The sequence below is a fragment of the Megalobrama amblycephala genome, linkage group LG21 (assembly GCF_018812025.1).
Source record: "Megalobrama amblycephala isolate DHTTF-2021 linkage group LG21, ASM1881202v1, whole genome shotgun sequence".
Classification (NCBI taxonomy): Eukaryota; Metazoa; Chordata; class Actinopteri; order Cypriniformes; family Xenocyprididae; genus Megalobrama; species Megalobrama amblycephala.
Window position 1 is genome coordinate 11806821 of NC_063064.1, and position 21696 is coordinate 11828516.

At 37.9% G+C, this 21696-nt stretch overlaps 1 protein-coding gene across 1 annotated transcript in view; it reads left to right on the forward strand.

The window, feature by feature from the left end:
- si:ch211-247n2.1 (calcium-activated potassium channel subunit beta-2) overlaps positions 1–20281 on the forward strand; it is a 40923-nt gene extending 20642 nt beyond the window's left edge. The window contains 5 exon segments of the mRNA XM_048172182.1: positions 9516–9626; positions 10738–10911; positions 16311–16506; positions 19998–20148; positions 20151–20281. Coding sequence (XP_048028139.1) covers positions 9516–9626; positions 10738–10911; positions 16311–16506; positions 19998–20148; positions 20151–20281 — 763 coding nt within the window.
- Positions 20282–21696: the final 1415 nt, after the last annotated feature.

The following is a 21696-nucleotide window of genomic DNA, read 5'->3' on the forward strand; positions in this document are numbered from 1 at the left end:
TCTGAACCCTAAATACGTTTTGTCAGAAAAGCTGGTTATACCAACATAGGCATCGCAAATTCACATTTTACAGCAGAAACCAACGAGCGCCCTTGTTGTTTGTGTACAGAAACCGATAAGTCCAGTTTATTGAATCAGCGCGCAGTATTCAGGTCAGGTGACAAGGCTGCTAGTCACTTCAAAAAAAGATGCATTAGCTGAGGGAAGTTTCGTCAAAGCTGGCTAAAAGTGATTGAGGATTTATAATTTCGAATTTAGACGATCCTGTCAAACCACATATATACAAATACACATTTAGCTTGATATTATTTCACACATGAAAATACTCGATATTAGCTTCGGTTATTATTGTCTTTCCAATCTTAGTTCGGAAAATTGATCGCTTATTTACAATTGATCGCTTAGTTATAGTATCTACATGGGCTCGGTGACTGACACATTGTTTCAGTCAGCTCTGAACATTTTATTTAGCTTGTATTTAACCTCATCAGTGATGTCGTCCTTTGGAGTTTACCTCAGTTTTTATCATTAGAGCCATAATTTCATGCAACATTAGGTGTGTAATTGTGTGTTAAATAACAAGGGTGAACAGAGATCATATTGCTAATGAATGCAAAATGGTTAATGATAGACAAACCCAAAAGCAACTCGGACAGTAACGCTCATTCTCTTAAAGCTAATGAAGGAAGTTGTCCTATATCCTGATGCAAGTCAAACAGTTATTTAGAAATAACTGTTTGAAACATGTTTTGTGTAAGGTGTATAATGCTTAGATGTAAAAATGTTTGCTATAAATAGGAGGAAAGTAATTGAATGAAGTGGATTAAACTCTGTTTTTAGTTCTCAGGTTGTTTAGCACTGAGACACCTGGTATCATTCATAAGTTGTGAAGTGAAAGAGCAATAATTGTTTAGGCCATCCTTAAAAATATTTTGGTTTGCAGTAACAGTAAAAAAAAAAAAAAAAAAAAAAAAAAAAGGGTCGGTAGGTAGGTCTATTTTTTTTTTTTTTTTCAAGTTTCAATGTAAAAAAAAAAAAAAAAAAAAAAAAAAGTACAATTTTGGTGATGGTGATTACGTAGGTATGAATTTAAACAAATTAGCATATCGTGACGTCACTGACTGGGTCTTTCAACCCGTGGCTTCGGGCGCAGCCGTGTTTCCACTGTCGGGCCTAAAGCGAGGGCCAATCGTGTTTCCACTGTCACTTCCGGGGCTTGATCGTGCCTCATCGGGGCTTCCTCGGGGCCAACGGCCCGGGTTTTTCGGCCCGCCGAATACCTTGGTCCAAAACGGGCCAGCTCGGGCTTGAGGAGGGAGTGGTTACGAACAAAGGCGGAGTTTATCTGTGTGTGGAGACGGAGGCGCCGATGAGTACATGTAGGTTACCAGCTAACACCAGCATTAAAGACTTTTAAAATCATTTTAGCTCAAAACTCACTTTCAGACAGCAGCAAGTGTTTTAAATAACTTATGTTTGTGATCCGATGTGGATTCTGATCACCAAGACTATGCGCGCTATTACCATAGTAAACATGGTAAATATGACGGCTTGAAGAAATCAGACAAATATACGTAGCCTATCACAATCATGTAATTACTTTATCTGTCAGCACGTCTCGTCTCTCAACGGTTTGAGACGAAGCGAACGCACCGGCCATAGTGTGACATCCGTTAACCAATAGTGTAAACATAGATGACGTCACGGGTTTTTATTTAAAAGAAAGAACGTAGCCTTCGTTTGTATGTAGGCCTACTAAAATATAATTAATATTATTTTATTGCTTTTGTATTAGTTGTTTGAAGAGTAAAAAAAAAAAAAAAAAAAAAAATGTCGGTCTTAACGCAAATTTACAACCGGCAAGTCAGTCGGACTTAAAGCAAAAAAAAATAAAAATGAGTCGGTCCTAAATTGACAGGGTCAGTCGGGTTACGGCAAACAAGAATATTTTTAAGGATGGCCTTATTTTCATGTGTCAGGCCTCCAGTAGGCAGAATTAGCATGTCATTAAGCTAAAGACAGAGGAGTATGGGGGTATTTTTGTTCCAATATTCCAAATAAATAGATTATGATCCATAAATAAATGTAAAGAGATTCACAAAAAAATAATCGTATGCACAAATTAATAGAATGAGATCTACAAATATATGTTAGGAGTTTCACAAAAAAACATTATCACGGTTCATCAGAGTTTTCTCCACCCACCGACTACGGATAGAAAGTTTACCAGATTGTTAAGCACTATTCCACCAAATTTAGCTGAAGTGCCATTTGTGTGATTAAAACACCCTGTTCACAAAATGTAACATACTTTATTGTGATTAATCTTCTAATTTGTTTTTGTACATATTTTGTGGGCGTAATTATGTACAAGGTGCATTATCCGTCTTACATAGGGTGACTCATGACTCTCTAACTCTTATTTTGACGGGTATTATCGTCTACGGAGTGATACTGATCACGGCAGTAATGAACAACAGAATGTGTCGTGCACATTATCACGCTAAGTTTTCTTATAGAGAAAGTTTACATGAAACCCCTTGAAAAGACAAGCTTTTACGGTGAATCTGGAGTTAAAAATGGACATTTCATGGTAGCTAAATTCATGAAACTCATCAATAAAGTTTCAGCCATCATTCGGACAGGGTCCACTACACAAAAGATTTTTGGAGTATATTCTTTATATTGCCATTAGGATCAGTGAATCGAGATAAAAGACTATGCACGAATTATGATCATTCACAGATCCAGAGATATAACACCTCTATCTGACGCGAGTGGTGCAACATGGTGTGATGCAGCAAATAGAAGGCATTATAAACACATGGATTACATTATTAGAGTCCGTGTACATGCAGCTAGTGATAAGCCGCCTTTCCACTGCACTCGACATTTGCATCTGATTGTCGCATTTCGCGCCCTAAGCGGCAGTCGCGCGGAACTTTGAAATTGGTCGTGAAGCAACCGGGCTTATTCACCATGGTAAACGAACAATTTTAAAGAATGTAACGTTAATGCATGTATGAATATATCCACACAAAGCAAATGACCCTCAATACATCTAAAATAAAAACATAGTAGATTTTATAGAGCTAATCAACATAAAAATTGAATTTAATAATTATAAAAAAAACCCGCCACTTTTACAGAAATAGTGTTTACAAGAATAACGTTAAAGTGTTAAAATATTGGAAATTCTAACTTCGCGCTCATAGTTTTGATTAGAATACATCATATCCAGTTGGCCGGTCGCATACGGTCTAGCCGCAGAAGTTCAAATATTTCAACGCATCGGGAGCTCAAATCGGATCCGAAATTGACGCATTCGCATACGATCGGAAACTCCACCGCAGCCCCTGTACCCCGAATTATAAATATTGAAAAAAAGAGAAATAATGCAACACACGGGATTTCAGGAAATCAGTGAATCATTTTCTGAACAGATTCACTAGCATGAGGACCTGTTCGATTATTTCTTTAGCTTGTTTGTCTGTAAAACTCCACATACAATAAGCAATGCTACGTTGCTAGTTTTTGGAAGTAGCTTGTTACTAGAAAAACTTCTGTTTTGAAAACAGAAAAACTATTGTCACAATGCTGAAAAATGAAAAATAAAAAAGGTACTTCTGCTCTTTAACACTGCTTGAGCCAGCCATGATTTTACTAATGTGGAGTATCAACAATGCCTCATAAATCAGTGACAATATGGGTTTAGTAAATCCCATCATGCGTGGCCACATTGGATGAACATTCCAGCTGTTTTGGGTGAATGCCAGATGTCTGTGTTTTTTCACAACAAAAAAAGGCCCCTGTAAGGCGTTATGTACCCAGCTAAGGTGATCAGAAGGGCAAATACCAACAACTGTCCAGGACATACCAAGCTTTTTAAAGACAGCAGTTCCTATATTAAAAACACTTGATGTGGTTCTCCTGGTGCCATTTTGCCCTGGCATTTCTTGGCAGGTGTTTTATTGGGTGCAGTGGGGACAATGGGTTTCCTTGGGTCAGTGTTTCCTGTCTGCCTCAGCCTCATATCTAGTTCATCACTCCCCACCCTGCCCCACTCAGCATAGGAAAGAGTCAACATGCACAAATATGATATGTGGCATATTCCCATCATTGACGTTTACAGCTCTCCGCTGCAGGGCAGAGATTTGCTCACTGTTGCCTTTCAGACCTTCATTTGAGATAAAATGTTGCTGTGCACCTTTGTGGGCAGGGCAGACAGAGAGTGGAAATTGCTCACTCAGTCAAGCTGAGAGCTCATAAAAACATAGCCAACATTTACCACAGTACTGCAATTTGTTTTGACATGGTAAATTGGTAACGTTGTATTTTGTACAATGGCATTCTTTGAAGTACCCTGTAAATACATTGATACATGAATTTGGTAATGATTGGTCACATTTTATATTAGGTGTCTTTAACTACTCACATAAATAATAATAATAATAATAATAATAAAAATACATGTACTTACTGTGTTAATCTATGTTAATGTTGTATTGCAAACCATTTTTCTGCTATTGAGCTGGGATACTATTAAGGTTAAGTGTTTAAAGGTGCTAAAGAGGATCTTTTCGTCGACTGAGAAACCAAAGACTGTTAGTGAGTTTTTGAAATGAGCGCATGCGTAAGAACAACCCCCCTCCTTCACAGCTCATTTCGAGGGAATGCCTCCCAAAACTCGTGCACGAGTATTGGAACACGAGTGTTTACCACCGGCATTCGCTGTGTCGTGTTAGTGGATTCATTATGTCGGACTCACCGCAGGTAACTCATAATCTGCAGTTGTTACTCCCGTCTCCTGACAAAAACATAGCATGCGGCGAGTGTGGAAAGTTACTGGAGCGCGCAGCCGCGCTCGTCTCTCACAAGAAACGTCATGGCAGTGACTGACAAGCCAGAGGGCCAATTGTTTACGCGATGATCGCGTAAACGATTGGCTGATGTTTTTAAGGCCCTACGTCGTCCTTTCAGTGCACCTAATAAATAGTCTTTTATCAGTTAGTAAAGACAGTTTCAAGTAATATTGCAAAAATGTATAAAACAGAACATCCTCTTTAGCACCTTTAATGGTATGGTTTGGTTTAAGGGTGGGTTAAAGGTGCAATATGTAATATTTTCTGTCTGCTAGAGGTCGCTAGAGGCCTATTCAAAACAAAGGCGTAGCTTGATGACGCCAAGTTTGAGCACGGAATCTTGGGACATGTGGTCTTCACCTCAACGGCCGGTGGAAAACAATTGGGATAGGACTCGGGAAGAACTCATGTTCATGGATGTTACTGTAGTATGAAGCGGAGCAGGACCGAGTGTTGTGGGAGCTGAACGAGGCCTCTGGAGCGATTGCGCAACACACGCCGTGAGCAGTGGAACTTTTATTATGCCACAGTCGCCGGCGCCGCTTCCGCTTTTCCGGCCATGAGTATGAGGTAACGCAGCTTGTGTTGAGAAATAGCATGCAATTAATTTTAAAACGTATTGTATGATGGAGAAAATTCTGTATTACTAGTTACTAAAAATAAAGCTGCATCTGGTTATGCTATGTTAGCTATTTGACAAAATATTGTTTTTCTCTGAGGCATGGTAAAGCATGGTACTCGCAAAAAAAATTAAGAAACATATCAAATATATCAAAAAAGTTGTTCCGTTGTCTATTAAAATATGTAAATATTCAAGCGTCTTTGGCGTTTCAATGGTTTCTACAAAATAAAACCGGAAACCAAGGGTAACACGGGTATGATGCAATTGACAGGGCGACTCCTCGCACGTCCCGGAGCCTTGGTTAAAATTGCAATTTTCTCACGATTTACAAATAGTTGCAAACATTTGGGATATTGTAAGTACTCAAGTGAACAAAATATATAACACTGGCCTAGTGGTTTTTGGATATTTTACTGCAAAATTCTTACATATTGCACCTTTAAGGTATAAGGCAAGGATCAACAGTGTAATTATAGACATAATTACAGAAATTAATTACAGCTGATAAAGATATTTAATATAAAGTGGGACCATAATGATTGTATGCTACAACTAGTAGAAGAAAAAATTAAATAGTTCTAAGGGTAAACACAAAGCTGTTCCAGGTCACACTGGAAACAAAACTATTGTGGATAAAAGGAACATAATAGTTTACACTTGCGCAAGTGATGATTTGAAAGAATAAGCTGAAACTAAGATCCTGAAGAATTGTCAAGCAGCCGCACTCATATATAATGCTCTCCAAGGCTCCTTTTGTTCCAAAAATACACATATGGGTTTGGAACGACATGAGGCTGAGTGAACAGAATTTCATCTTTTGAGTTAATTAAACTTTAAAGGGGACCAATTATGCAAAATCCACTTTTACATGGTGTTTGAACATAACGGCAGTGTGTACACAAGTGCCCCATAATGGTAAAAATCCACCCACTCCTCTTTTTTAATCCCCATAAATCATAAGCAGTGTCTCAGAACAAGCCATTTGCAGATTGTAGCTTTTGTGACATCACAAATGCTTAGGCCCTGTCCACGACTGCTGACGAACTCTGTCTTATTAGCATAGACCTCGCTCTCAGGGAGCTGTACACAGCTCGCCATGTTTATCTCCTCGCCAGAGCAGCATTCAAGTAAGAAATGTATTCTTATTGAAGCTAGTAAGTTATTCAATTAAGAGCAGTGAGTGATTTTCTGTGTTTGATTCATATTAATAGCATATATTGCAGTAGGTACTGTATATTACACTGTTTTCATTTTAATACACAAATATACACATGCAATTTCTTAACTTGCTATTTACATTCACAGACATAACTGACCGTGTTTATGTGAACATTTGTGTTTTTGACATAACCTTGTTTGTATTTGACAGTTTAAATGCAGTAACACTGCATGAAAGAGAACTTAGTTTGATACTCGCAGGAAACGCCGTCTGACATCCAACTTTCTGTGCGCATGCTTCGGATGTGTGTACTCTGAAAACCATATATTAACCCTCTGGAGTCTGAGGCTGATTTGGGGCCTGGAGAAGTTTTGACATGCCCTGACATTTGTGCTTTTTTCAGTTGTTCATAAACATATTAAATGGAAAAAGTGTCATTACACTGTATTCAGCACAAACTAGGCTACCATAATATGTGAGGAACATGTATGTACATGTTTGTGTTTTTGAAGGAATAACATTTATGCGTGGTTACTGAAAAAACAAAAAACTTAAGTCACTGAAATAAGGCCAAAAAAAGTATAGTAAATCTGTGTTTACAATACTTTAGGGTATTGGAGGTTGTAGACTAGAGTTTTTGCTTCAGAATTATGTAAAAATTATGCTGCCTACTCCTTCATATAAAACAATATATTGATTTAGTTTTTGTAAGACACTTTTTTGCCAAGAAACACAGTATGCGTGGAGGTGTGAATCACCACTGAATAATGGGCCATTCTCACCTGAGAAGACAAAAGAATTGCATAGTAATTAGCTGAAATGACTTGCATATTAATGAGGCATTTCAGTCAGGTAGGCTGTGAAAAAAACCTTCTGTGATGTCTCAAGCTCATCATGGAATATGAAACATACAGAAAAATATTATTACAATATAAAGTAATGGTTTTATATTATACTTTAAAATATAATGTATTTCTGTGATGCAAAGAGTCTGAATATAGGCTTTTAGTTTAAAAGCATGCACATTTGGAGAAATATTGGATTCTCATATGCTTATGTCAATTTTCTATACAGAGGAGTTATATTTATTTAATATTCATTGTCATTACTATGAGTGCTGGTATTTTCAATTCATACTTGAAGTCGGAGGGCGCTCTCTGTGCATTTTTAGTCCACAAATTCATCTAAAACAAGAAGAGGCTATTCCATGAATGGAGTTTCCAATTCATACTGCAGCCGGAGGGCGCTAAAGAAACAAAAACTCATCTAAAATTCATCTATAGAAGAAAAGAAAACAGGAACTAACTGCATGTCTTCTAGAGCTCGCTAACCATGACTTTTACATCCAGATAAACACTTTTCAAGACAATAAATACACGATTGAGACGATGAATGCATGTATTGACTGAATTTGCGTCCTGAATAGCGCTCCCTCCGTGGGCGTGGCCGCATTAGCGGATAATGAGCTGAATCAAGGACTTCTGACATGGCTCTCTTTTCATACAGATTACATAAACACAGAAGGTTTGTTTTCGATTTGACTTACATGATTTAAAACCTGACATCTTAACGTTTTTTTAGACATAAGTGTAATTTTTTCTGTGATTAGTATTCAGATTAGACTTCTATCAGATTGGACTTCGTTCAGAGGGAGAGGAGAAATCACGCATCATGTTAGTTTTCTTTATTTTACAAAAAGCACAACATTTTGTTTTTACTCTGAGTGTATACAAATAAAAAGATATTCTATAGTTTCAATTGATATATTACTTATGTCTTTATGACAAAAAAATGACGGAGTATTTTAAGTCTGTTTTGCTGCAATGTGAAAAAAAACCTGCAAAACGCGCCGGCGCGTTTTCAGACCTCAGGGAGTTAAAAGTTTAGACTGATATAGCTTTAAAACGCATGCAGATAATAAACTTTCATGATGATGAAGAATTGCTATGTCACATGAGCGTGACCACGATAGAGATGATAATCAAAACCAAACACGTTTTGTTAGTAAACAAGGCACAAGCTGTAGGCTCTGCCTTCTTCTGGAAAGCGGGGTGGGGAGCAGCAGCTCATTTGCATTTAAAGATACATGCATGAAAACAGCATCTTTTGGGTATTTTGAGTACTATAACATCAGCTCTTCACAAGCTCAGTTCTTCAAATCACATTTATATTTTCCAGTTAAATGCTTGGTAGACTCGCCACATTCGTCGACACACATGAGCCTGGACTGGATAGCATATGAGGGCAGGAGTGTGCAGTCAGTCAGTCGCAAACGTGTGGCCCAAAACACCTGTGTCACCTTGATACTACAGGACTCTCCATCAACACCAATCAGCAATAGGGTGCTGGGGAGGAGGCGGCTTTAAACAGAGCTGCCTCTCTCTTTCCTCTCTCTCACTCACTCTCTCCGACATGGCAGGAGGAAGGGATCAATGCCGTGAATGGTCCTCCTCTCCTTGCTCGCTACTCTCATTATTATAGCCCATGAATAGTCAATAACAATCCAACAGCAGGAAACAAAGGATCAGATGCTTAGTTCAATGCCTGGTGCGAGTTAAATATTTATGGAGAACTGGTTCTAACCATGTGAGATGGACTTCTTTTGCTGCTGAGGATTATAGAAACTTTTCCTCTATTTGGATTCTCATTTTGGACTTACTATGTTTATCACCAACAATGGAGCCATTTGTTTAATATTGCAGTTGTCAAATTTCACCAACTTGTGAGGGGGTGAAACTCAGTAGGGAACCCAGAACATTCTCTGAAGGCTGTTATAAAAATAAGACCCAGCTTTTCGTATCAGGAACAGTGTGCAGACGAACCGGTGTGGATTGAAGCACATGGTCGACTAAGAGGTGTGTTTTTCTGTCAGTTTGTCCCAGCAGTCTTTTGTGAGTGCTTCAGAGAGAGCTGCGCACAGTGGAATAGCTGGGAGAATGTTTCTCTGGGCTGGAAGCAAAGGAGCTCAAGGAAGTGAGAGAAGGTAAAGTACAATGACTCAAATAACTAACTAGCTAGCTAAACCACTTGTGACAGCATTATTTTAGCCTATAAAAGTCTCTATGAAGAGGCTGCATGTTTGATTTTATTTTGATTCAGTGCAGGGTAAAAAATATTATAAAAATAATTATAAAAACAGCTAAATTTTAATTATAAAAAATATATTATATACATATAATTTATAATATATTTTAAATAAATAAATCATTTTATTTACTTAAAAATGTGTTAATGTTAAATAATATTAAATGCTTTCATGTTATGGCCGATAACTGGCTGATCTAAAAATTTGTCCAAAAATGTGAAAAATAAAACAAAAACCTAAATGCTAAAATGTTACAGGTGTTAATAAAGTTTAATTAAATATTAACTACAAGTGAACGATGGCTGTCATGTCACAAAAGCAATATAAATGTAAAAGATGAAAAATGAACATGCACAATTAAATATCCAAAGTGCCTGATACATTTACAACAACAATTATTATAATTTAATAATATTGGCTGCATCCATAGAAAACATGCAACTTCTGAATAAAAATGACTCATCATTTATAACCAATGCATCATTGTTTACTTAATGCACAGAAATTCACCCACCATTATTAGCAGTTTTTTTATTACATTTAACTTCTGTTTTGCACTAATTTAGCAGTTTAATTTAGTGTCAGAAAACATACATTTAAATAATCAAACTAATCATGGATTCTGATGTAAACTAATGACAGGAAGTGGGTTATGAGTTTGTAATGCTTTTGACCACTGTACTCACAGCAATTATCAAAAGGTCACTGATAAAGATAGGCAGGTTAGACAGCTTGCCTTCACACCCATGCATAATCTTCAAAAGCAAAATGACCCGATTAAAGAATCATGAGCTAAATATTTGGAAAGGAACTAACTATGCATAGGTAATAGGACAGTACCACGTATCTGTGTGTCATGGGCTTTTGAACCAAACCTAAATCAACCTAAAAACGACAAGGACTGTTAAAATGATTCTTGAAGCAATATTGTTATATTAGGTTTGGCACGCACCATGTCTTCATTAATCCATATGTATTTGTGTGTCTTGTGACTCTTATGTCACTCAAGCAGGACCATTTATCAGAAGATCCGCGAGTATGATATTTTGGAGAAGAGGAGGACGGTCACAGCGCTGAAGGCTGGAGAGGACAGAGCCATTCTCTTAGGCCTCAGCATGATCCTTTTCTCTGCCATGATGTACTTTGTGTTGGGCATCACAATGGTGCGCTCTTACTCAGACAGGTAAAAATGCCCAGACGCCCTCACAGGAACAAAACTGTACAAAAATACACTAAAACCACAGAAATAAAGGTGCACTCAGTAATTTCTCCCCATTCCAAAGCTGTATTGAAATGAATAGTAATTTTGAGAAATACGTTTAAAATCATAATTTCTGCAATGGTAACAGTAACTACACTCTAAAGAAAGATGGTTCTTTGAAGTTTTTTTTCTACACATAGTAACAGTTCTATTTAGAACCGCATGACCCTGAAGAACCCTTTACATTCTGAAATGGTTCTTTGTGTTAAAGTTCAGGGTTCTTTTTTCCCCTGCCTTTTTGTCTTTCAAATCTGTAACTGTCAAAGCCATATCATTACTGGGTTTTCTGGAGCCATTCAATTACATAGACTGTCAACACATTCTCAACAGGTAAATGATTTTTTTTCTTAAATTTTTAACACATTTTAACTTTCAAATTGTAACTAGTTTCTTACCAATCACCTTTAATCACACTATTGAGGTCCTATGGAACCTATGCATGGTTCTTTATGGAACATTATAAAAAGGGTTCTGTTTAGCATCAAAAAGGGTGTGTTCTGCTATTGTTATAAGCCGAAGAACCCTAATTTGCTACTGTTTAGAGCCATTTTTCTTTAAAATGCAAACTTTTGGGAAAAAAATATTGAGTACATCTTTATATAATCTCTAAATTAAAGATTAAATATGCTACACTAAATATGCTTTAAAAATAAAAGTTCTTTATTGGCATTGATGGTTCCATGGAACCTTTTTATAGTGGAAAACCGTTCTCTTTTCAAATGTTATTCACACTAAAGAACTAAGAACTGGTCCCTGAAAGGTTTTTTAGGGAGATCAAAATGGTTCTTCAATGTCATTGCTTTAAAACAACAACAAAAAACTATTTGTATGTATCCTTAAAGCCTTTGATTATATGTTTCTTTAAATGTATTCTAATTAGTGGTGTTATTCTATTCTTTTTCTGAACATTTTTAATTTCAGGTGGTTCTCAAGTCTTCTACTATATTCTATTTTTAATTGTATTGTTTTCTACTCTATTCTTTTTTTCTAAATGCTTGTGATTGCAGTTGTTTCTCATCTCCTTTTCTACTGTATTCTATTCTATTTTATTTTTGTGTTCTGTTATATTCTGCTTATGGCAAACATCTAATCAATAGCATTCACATCTTTATTTTATATTAATATCTATTCTATTTTGTTGTGTTATATGCTAATCTATTCTGCTCGTGAATGCTTTTCATTTCTTCTATAGAACCTTTTCACTTTTCTGAGATTGGAGCACAGAAGTGAACTACAGCAGGGTAAAATTCTATACAGCATATACTATTTTTGCATTATAATTGGCTCAAACAGCAAAATAATAATTATTATTTAAAAAAAAAAAAAAAAAAAAAAAAAATCAAATTAACTAACTCCATCAGTAACTGCATTAGAAACACCCTCATAGGTGTTCACTAGTTTTTTTGTTTTGTTTGTTTGTTTGTTTTTTGTAATTTATTGTCAGGATAATATGACAAAGTACAATGTTATAAAATGTACATTAAATGCAAAAAAGGTTTTTGCTAGATTTGTTAATTGTTGTGTGGTATCAGCAGCACAGTCTGTGAAAGGGTCCATTCTAGTCGGGACATTTGTCAGCATAATTTATTTTGCTCTCCTCAGCTGGCTATTAAATGTACACTAATTATAATGTCCACACTGTATGTACCACACATTTACTGATTACATCCCCTTTTTGATCGTAACTTGCAGATTGGCTAACAGTACTAGGAGATTAAACTTCCAAATACCACTGACCTACAATAGATTGCACACAGAGCTGGCCATATACTGCAGTCAAATGCAATTAGAGGCAGCTGAGCCTTTGGAATAGCCAAAGAACACGAGGCCTGTTATTCATAGAGTAGGAGACAAGAGGCCTGGCACAAAGACAACCACTAACATACAATCGGCCGCCACAACAGAGGGCCAAATCTAGCCAAATCACCAATATGTACCCTAGTGGCTTTAATTACAGAACTTGTGGCAAAAGGCAGTTTCTTTAAAAGTAAAAAGCTACCTGTTTGTAACTAAAAAAAGTGTGCATGAGAAATAAAATGCTTAAAGAAATAATTTGTTTGCCTGATGAAGACCTTGTGGTCGAACATTGCAAGTTAATAAATGTCTTTGTGAGCATGCCAGTTATTTTGTATTTTAGCTATAGAAATAATTTAAACAAATCTAGCTCTGGGTTTTACAAAAAGGTTCTGAGTCGACCTCTAGTTAAGGGGAAAGATATGTCTTTTGTGTCATTATAATATATGTATAAATTTACAGCGCTTCACTTTTTCCACATTTTGTTATGTTACAGCCTTATTCCAAAAGGGATTAAATTCATTTTTTTCCCCTTAAAATTCTACAAACAATACCCCATAATGACAACGTGAAAGAATTTTGTTTTAAATCTTTGCAAATTTATTAAAAATAACAAACGGGGGAAAAAAAGTATAACTTGTACATAAGTATTCACAGCCTTTGCCATGACTCTCAAAATTGAGCTCAGATGCACCCTGTTTCCATTGATCATTCTTGAGATGTTTCTACAACTTGACTGGGGTCCACCTGTGATAAATTCAGTTGATTGGACATGATTTGGAAAGGCACACACCTGTCAATAAAAGGTCTCTCAGTTAACAGTGCATGTCAGAGCACAAACCAAGCCATGAAGTCCAAGGAATTGTCTGTAGACCTCCGAGACAGGATTGTATTGAGGCACAAATCTGGGTAAGGGTACAGAAAAATATTCTGCAGCATTGAGGGTCCCAATGAGCACAGTGGCCTCCATCATCCCTAAATGGAAGAAGTTTGGAACCACCAGGACTCTTCCTAGAGCATGTCGCCTGGCCAAACTTAATGATCGTGGGAGAAGGGCCTCAGTCAGGGAGGTGACCAAGAACCCGATGGTCACTGAGACAGAGCTCCAGTGTTTCTCTGTGGAGAAAGGAGAACCTCCCAGAAGAACAACCATCTCTGCAGCATTCCACCAATCAGGCCTGTATGGTAGAATGGCCAGACAAAAACCACCCCTCAAGTAAAAGGTACATGGATTCTCAGACCATGAGAAACAAAATTCTCTGGTCTGATGAAACAAAGATTGAACTACAGTGAAGCATGGTGGTGGCAGCATCATGCTGTGGGGATGTTTTTCAGCGGCGGGAACTGGGAGACTAGTCAGGATCGTGAGAAAGATGAATGCAGCAACGTACAGAGACTTCTTTGATGAAATGAAAACCTGCTCCAGAGCGCTCTGGACCTCAGACTGGGGGAGAAGGACAATGACCCCAAGCACATGGCCAAGATAACAACAGAGTGGCTATGGGACAACTCTGTGAATGTCCTTGAGTGGCCCAGCCAGAGCCCAGACTTGAACCCAATTGAACATCTCTGGAGAGATCTGAAAATGGCTGTGCAACGACGCTCCCCATCCAACCTGATGGAGCTTGAGAGGTCCTGCAAAGAAGAATGGGAGAAACTGCCCAAAAATAGATGTGCCAAGCTTGCAGCATCATACTCAAAAAGACTTGAGGATGTAATTGGTGCCAAAAGTGCTTCAACAAAGTATTGAGCAAAGGCTGTGAATACTTGTGTACATGTGATTTAATTTCATTTTTTATAAATTTGCAAAGACTTCAAATAAACTTCTCTCACATTGTCATTATGGGGTATTATTTGTAGAATTTTGAGGAAAAAAATTAAATGAATTTAATCCTTTTTGTAATAAGGCTGTAATATAACAAAATGTGGAAAAAGTGAAGCGCTGTAAATACTTTCTGGATGCACTGTGTGTGTATATATATATATAAGACCAATCAGGCATAACATTATGACCACTGACAGGTGAAGTGGATGGGATATATTAGGCAGCAAGTGAACATTTTGTCCTCAAAGTTGATGTGTTAGAAGCAGTAAAAATGGGCAAGCATATGGATTTGAGAGAGTTTGACAAGGCCCAAATTGTGATGGCTAGACGACTGAGTCAGAGCATCTCCAAAACTGCAGATCTTGTGAGGTGTTCCCGGTCTGCAGTGGTCAGTATCTATCAAAAGTGGTCCAAGGAAGGAAAAGTGGTGAACACCACAGGGTCATGGGCGGCCAAGGCTCATTGATGAACATGGGGAGCAAAGGCTGGCCCGTGTGTTCCGACATAACAGATGAGCTACTGTAGCTCAAATTGCTCAAGAAGTTAATGCTGGTTCTGATAGAAAGGTGTCAGAATACACAGTGCATCAAAGTTTGTTGTGTATGACCAGACCAGTCAGGGTACTCATGCTGACCCCTGTCCACCGCCGAAAGCGCCAACAGTGGGCACGTGAGCATCAGAACTGGACCACGGAGCAATGGAAGAAGGTGGCCTGGTCTGATGAATCACGTTTTCTTTTACATCAAGTGGATGGCTGGGTGCATGTGCAATGCTTACCTGGTGAATACATGGCACCAGGATGCACTATGGGAAGAAGACATGCCAGCAGAAGCAGTGTGATGCAATGTTCTGCTGGGAAACCTTGGGTCCTGCCATCCATGTGGATGTTACTTTAACATGTACCACCTACCTAAGCATTGTTGCAGACCATGTAACCCTTTCATGGAAATGGTATTCCCTGGTGGCTGTGGCCTCTTTTAGCAGAATAATGCGCCCTTGCCACAAAGCAAAAATGGTTCAGGAATGGATTGAGGAGCACAACAACGAGTTTGTCTTGGCCTCCAAATTCCCCAGATCTTCAATCAAATCGAGCATCTGTGGGATGTGCTGAACAAACAAGTCTGATCCATGGAGGCCCCACCTCGCAACTTACAGGACTTAAAGGATCTGCTGCTAACATCTTGGTGCCAGATACCACAGCACACATTCAAGGGTCTAGTGGGGTCCATGCCTCGACGGGTCAGGGCTGTTTTGGCAGTAAAAGGGGGACCAACACAATATTAGGAAGGTGGTCATAATGTTATGACTGATCATTGGATATATGAACCGTTAGGATCATAAAAAGTAGTATGTAGATGACAGGTGGCTGGAGGGGAGGAGTATAATAAGTTTTATTTTTCTTTAGAATAACATGCATTTAAAAGTAAATATTGCCTGCTTTGATTTCATGGTGACTTTAACTTAGATGCCCTTCAACAACAAACTTTTCACTGGTCACAAGGTTAAGGTTCACATTAAGTCAGGTGTGCTTCATCCTGCTCCTGGAGATCAACCTCGCTTTTTATTTCAACTCAAACACACTTTGAGTTAACCATATAACCCACAATCAGCCATCTTGGCATATCCTGTCTGTATTTAATGCAATTTTAAGTGATTTCTTAACTTTATTATTCTACTTCTGTCCCCATTTCTTTTCTCTAAGCGTTTGGACAGAGGAGTCAAACTGCACAGTGCTGAACTCTGGTATAGTTGCTGAGATTAACTGCAGCTACAGTTGTGGCTCAGAGTGCCGGAAGAGCTCCAGGTATCCCTGTCTTCAGGTTTACGTCAGTCTGAACGCCACAGGGAAAGTTCTGCGACTGTCTTACAACGAGGAGGCCCATGAAGCCAACCCTGAGGTACACCACACCTAGCCATATGCATTAACTATAGGGATATATCACATTACATACATGGGCAGTTCTTCTGTGACACTATGCTGTAAAAACGCACATTTGTCTTAAGGATCTATTTAACTGATTTGAATGAATTTATTTTTTATTGGCGTAACCCGATGTGGTCAGGCTGATTCCGTTAAACAGTTATGTCCCTGAATAAAACCAGTTTATTTACCATATAAATCATTTTTTAGGTTACTTAACAAAACATTGTGTACAAACCTCACTGTCCAAAAAATAAAATACTGTTAGGTGTACAGCACATTGTCACTTATCCTCAAAAGGTAAACCAGTCAGTAAGAGTTCCAAGTTCTACAAATTCTTTGCATGTTTCTAAATATGTGTAAAAATTTGGGCCCGTATTTATCAAGCCTCTGAGAACTACTCACAAGAACACTGCTAAGAATTGACTTAAGAGTAAATAAATTCTTGGCTCAAAGCTGTGCTTAAAAGTTAGTTATCAAGCATCTCAGTTGTAATTTAAGTGAAGTGCAGGACTAAATCTTAAGTGTCAGTCTTAGAAATGATTCACAACACTTTGCTCTGCCACAAACGGGATTTTGGATGACGACATAGGCATGGACCAATCACTGAATATATTTCCTTATTTATGAATTTTCTCAGATAAATTCACATTGAATGGTGACATTCCTAAGAGGAGTTTACATTCAACACACATTTGGCAATAAAGAATTTAAGAGAATACATTATAATACACATTGGAAATGAAAGAATAAACCATGTTTTCCACCATGTTTTAATTGCAAATTTTAAACCGGTGGGCTGTTAACTGACCTGCCTATAACCTATATAGCCTAGATTTTATGATATAATCAGTCACCATGGATTCCAAAAGTAAAACCGAACTGGTGCGAGGAAGAAGCGCTACTGCTTGCTGAATGGGACCATTCACATATCGCGCCTAAAAACACATGGAAAGCGCGGGCGCAATGCTTTCTCCTCCTTTCCACAAGTGCTTGTGCTCCCATGGGGTTTGTTGTTGCTGTGCAACCATGAACTGCGCTTTACACAATGACGAAGAAGTTTCAGCAAAGGATTAATTGATTTCTAGCGCTTGCATTAGCTTTACTACTAGATATATTTATGGAGATAAAATTCGCCCTGTACAGCTACGATCAGCTGTTCGGCTGAGTTTTCGATGTTGTTACGAAAAGGCCAAAGCTGATCGGTTGGTTCTTGTCACATGACCTGTGGTGCACTTGCAGCATTCTGAAAAGTTTAGATGTTTTCATCCCGCTGCGGCATAGGTGCGCCTGGACAAAACGTGCCTGCATTTGAAATAACGAATTTGTGCGTGCAAAAGCGGAATGTGTAACGGCCCCTTAGTCAAACAATTCAGCCCAACATTAATCAGCGATGACAAAGATGATGCCTGCTCTGTCCAAAGGATACCGCTTGATTAACTGCCCGTCCTCAAACATTTCAAAAACATTCTTACTCCCCTGAAAGATTTGCGACGTCTGTCTCCTCAGTGCCATCACAAGACCCTACTGGCAACTCCTAACCATTTGAGAGACCTCTCGAGCTGGTCTTAAATAACTGAGAGAGTAAGAGTGATTCTTAAAGCTAAGAAATTTGATAACTTGCTTTTATGCTTAAGTTTGAAAGTGGGAGTAAATTTCTTTTTTTCTTTTTTAAAAAATTAAAGTAAATTTCATAAATTCTCAGCACTTAAGACTAAAATGGCACTTTGAGAAACTTGATAAATACGGGCCCTGATGTGACCATCAAGTACCATCAACCAACATATTGTCCTTACCCACTATGAAATGTGAGTGTACACATCTCAATTATTATTTAGAAAAAAAATTAAAAAAAAGATTTTGCCAAACTACTTAATACAACAACAACATAATAATATATTTTTTAATAATAATCATTCTTTTTTTCTTCATTATAAAATGCATCACCCTGATATTTTTAACTTTGTCCCCCCAAAATATCATAAAAATATAATGAATTTAAATTCATAAATTAAAAACACATGCTCATCATAGAAGAGGTGTATCCAAGTCAATTTATGTATGAATTGAATGTTTATTTATTTATTTATTTATTTTAAATCAACCAACACATTTGAGGGTTCTGCAATGAAAAGCTAAAAGTAAATTTTTTGCACTTTTTATTCTGACAGGCAAGATGGATTGTTACCTATAATTAGTTTGCCAAAAAACACAAAATTAATGTTCATATTAATTTCATTAGTTTTCAAAAGTCCTTGTGAACTTTATAAATAAATTACCCAAGAAAAGCAAATAAAATAAATAAAATGAAAAAGACTTTGATTAACTTTTTTAGATATTAGCCACGTTTACATGTACACTTTTTTGTCATTCCGATTAAAATCATTCCGATTAAAAGATTCGGTGGAATGTTTACATGAAACGTTATCTAATCCGATGTGCCGGCACTTTCAATCGGAATGACTTTGTGGCATGCGCACATTAGCCTATCTCCTGTTTGTCACCTTTTATTCCTGTCAACATGGAGTTCCATTTTTTTCTTATGCGTGCTATTTTTATGTAAAGTGCTTTTAATCAAGCAACAGCATGAATTTGTAGCATATTACTGCTGGAAGGTATGAGGAAAAGATGGCCGCAAAAGCTGATCTTTTTGGTGGCTGTGCATCTCTAAGGAGCATCTAAATACTACCCCTTCCTCCGACGAAAAGCAGAAGCATGTGGATGAAGGTCTGTAGTAATGATAAACTGAGCTCCTTCAGTGTATTTAATAAATGTTTTGTTTCAGTTTTACTCTAGTTTGATTTTGCCACCGCCATTTTGCATTCTGACGACCCCTGGCCTCTTGATGTGATGACGTAGATGCAAAGTAATCGGTTTAACGTGTTTACATGGCAGAATTTTTATTTTGTTTGGTTTATAGAAAGGATTATCCAACCCCTCTAAAACCGATTACAATTTAATTCGGTTTGGGCAGTTTTATTCCGATTGAGGTGTTTATATGGAGCATTTTAATTCGGATTGGTCTTTTAAAAGGATTACATCGCTCCATGTACATGCACCTATTGATTATTAATAACTCAAACCCCTTTCAGGGCATTTATACTTAACCGTCGGTCTCACACACATCCGGCATGATTGTAGTTCTTTTTATTCGCGTTTGTAGTTCCTTCACCAGAACACAATGTGGGAAATATTAGCTGTTAAAGTGTGCACAGAACCACACTTCGAAAATCTACCGGAAATAGTAGACCATCCATTCCATACTATGTTTTTATGAGACATACTTATTCTAATCTCACATAATATTTAGGACACAGAGTAAAATTATCAATTCACAATTTGTCCCCTAGAAGATATAACTTTCTGAGAATGTAAAATGGCCACTATACAGTATAGTACACTTTGAACAAATTGAACTGGGCTAAACTGAATTGTTTCAAGTAAATGCATTTCCTTCTTTCCCATCAGTGTTTTTACATCCCGAAGTGCCGCAAGGATCATACGCTGATGCACACTATCGTGATGAACATCTCCGAGCGACTGAAGACGCACCAACAGGTTTTGTGTTACTACGACCCCTCAGAGCAGCAGGACAGCGTCCTCCTGACACGTCTCTATGGCCGGGGGCCATCATTACCTCCCTCCTCTGGCCCACGTGCACGCTGGTGGGGGGCACGCTCATCATCGCAATGGTCAAGCTCACTCAGTACTTGTCCTTCCTGTGCGAGCAGATCAGCCGCATTAAAAGGTGAGACTGACGGTGTGCAGACGGATACCTCAGACCAGAGAGACCGGTGCTTTTGAGAGAGATCTAATCGCTGTGTTCCTTACAGGATGGGTCTCTACCCCTTAACGGGAGCTTCTCACACCAAGGTCTGCACTCGGAAGTTTAATGGTGGCATCCAGGAAAGGGTTTGAATATGAACGGAGAAGGCCACGTGTGAATTGCTCAACGGACCCGTTTTCTACCCTCCTGTATACAGCAAAAGTGTTTTTGCTCTCATGTGGTCTTCCTCTGATGCTCCATCAGCCTTGTTAACCTGTCCGGGTTGTGTTGACAAGGCCGAAGTAATGTTGTGAATGAGAACTTCCTGTCACATTGAAATCAGGCTCAATAGAGCCCCTAGTGGTCGAAGTCAGAACTTCCTACAATCAGATTGGGACAAGTCCAATCCTGAAGCTCAAAGGTCAAAATACGCAGTCATGTTGTGGGGTCTTGATTACACTTCCTGACTACTGGATCGCAGAGACTCCATTCCAAGAAGCTACTGTGTAGTGATATGTCTCGACCATCTGACACCAATGTAATTACAGAAATTAAAAGTAGTAGGTAAGCACACACTACTTCCTTCTGCAGTGACTGCTGTCATTCGTGACTCTTTGACAAACACTTGTGGAGCGACTCAAAGCCAAAGGTCATTTGTTGATTGTTACTATAATGTATCTCATAAAGGGACAGTTCACCCAAAAATGAAAATTCTGTCATCATTTACTCACCTTCATATTAAACCTGTATGAATTTCTTTCTTCTTTGGAACACAAAAGTTATTTTTAAGAACGTTGGGGTCCAAAAAACACTGGACCCCACTGTCTTTCATTGTACAGACAAAAAAAACAGATATTTTTTCAAAATATCCTCTTTTGTGTTGCACAGAAAAAAATACTTGTACTATTCTGAAACTTTAAATTACTAGCACTTTTCATGTTTATTGCCTCTTGTTGTATTTTTCATTTGTATATCACTTTGGATAAAAGCATCTGCTAAATGAATAAATGTCAAGAAAGTCATGCAGGTTTGGAATGACATAAAGGTGAGCAAATGATGATAAAAAAAAAAAAAAAAAACAACACTTTCATTTTTGGGTGAACTATCCCTTTAACTGTTGAGTTTTTTCAGATGAAATCCAGTCTAGTCTTAGTAGTACACCATTTTAGCAGACCCAAAAGCTGTGTAACAAAATCTAGTGTGCTGTCTAGCTAGCCAGCAATTTAACCCTTAAATGCATGACTTTATCGCCAATCATTCTTACATATTCGGGTCTTTATTGACCCGGATCTATATCTAACATCTCTACCTGTCGCAATAATATAAAACTCCTCTGATGTTAGAGTAGCAATTACAGAAGAATAAAATAAATCATATTTTGTTACCTTTTGGAGCTTGAAA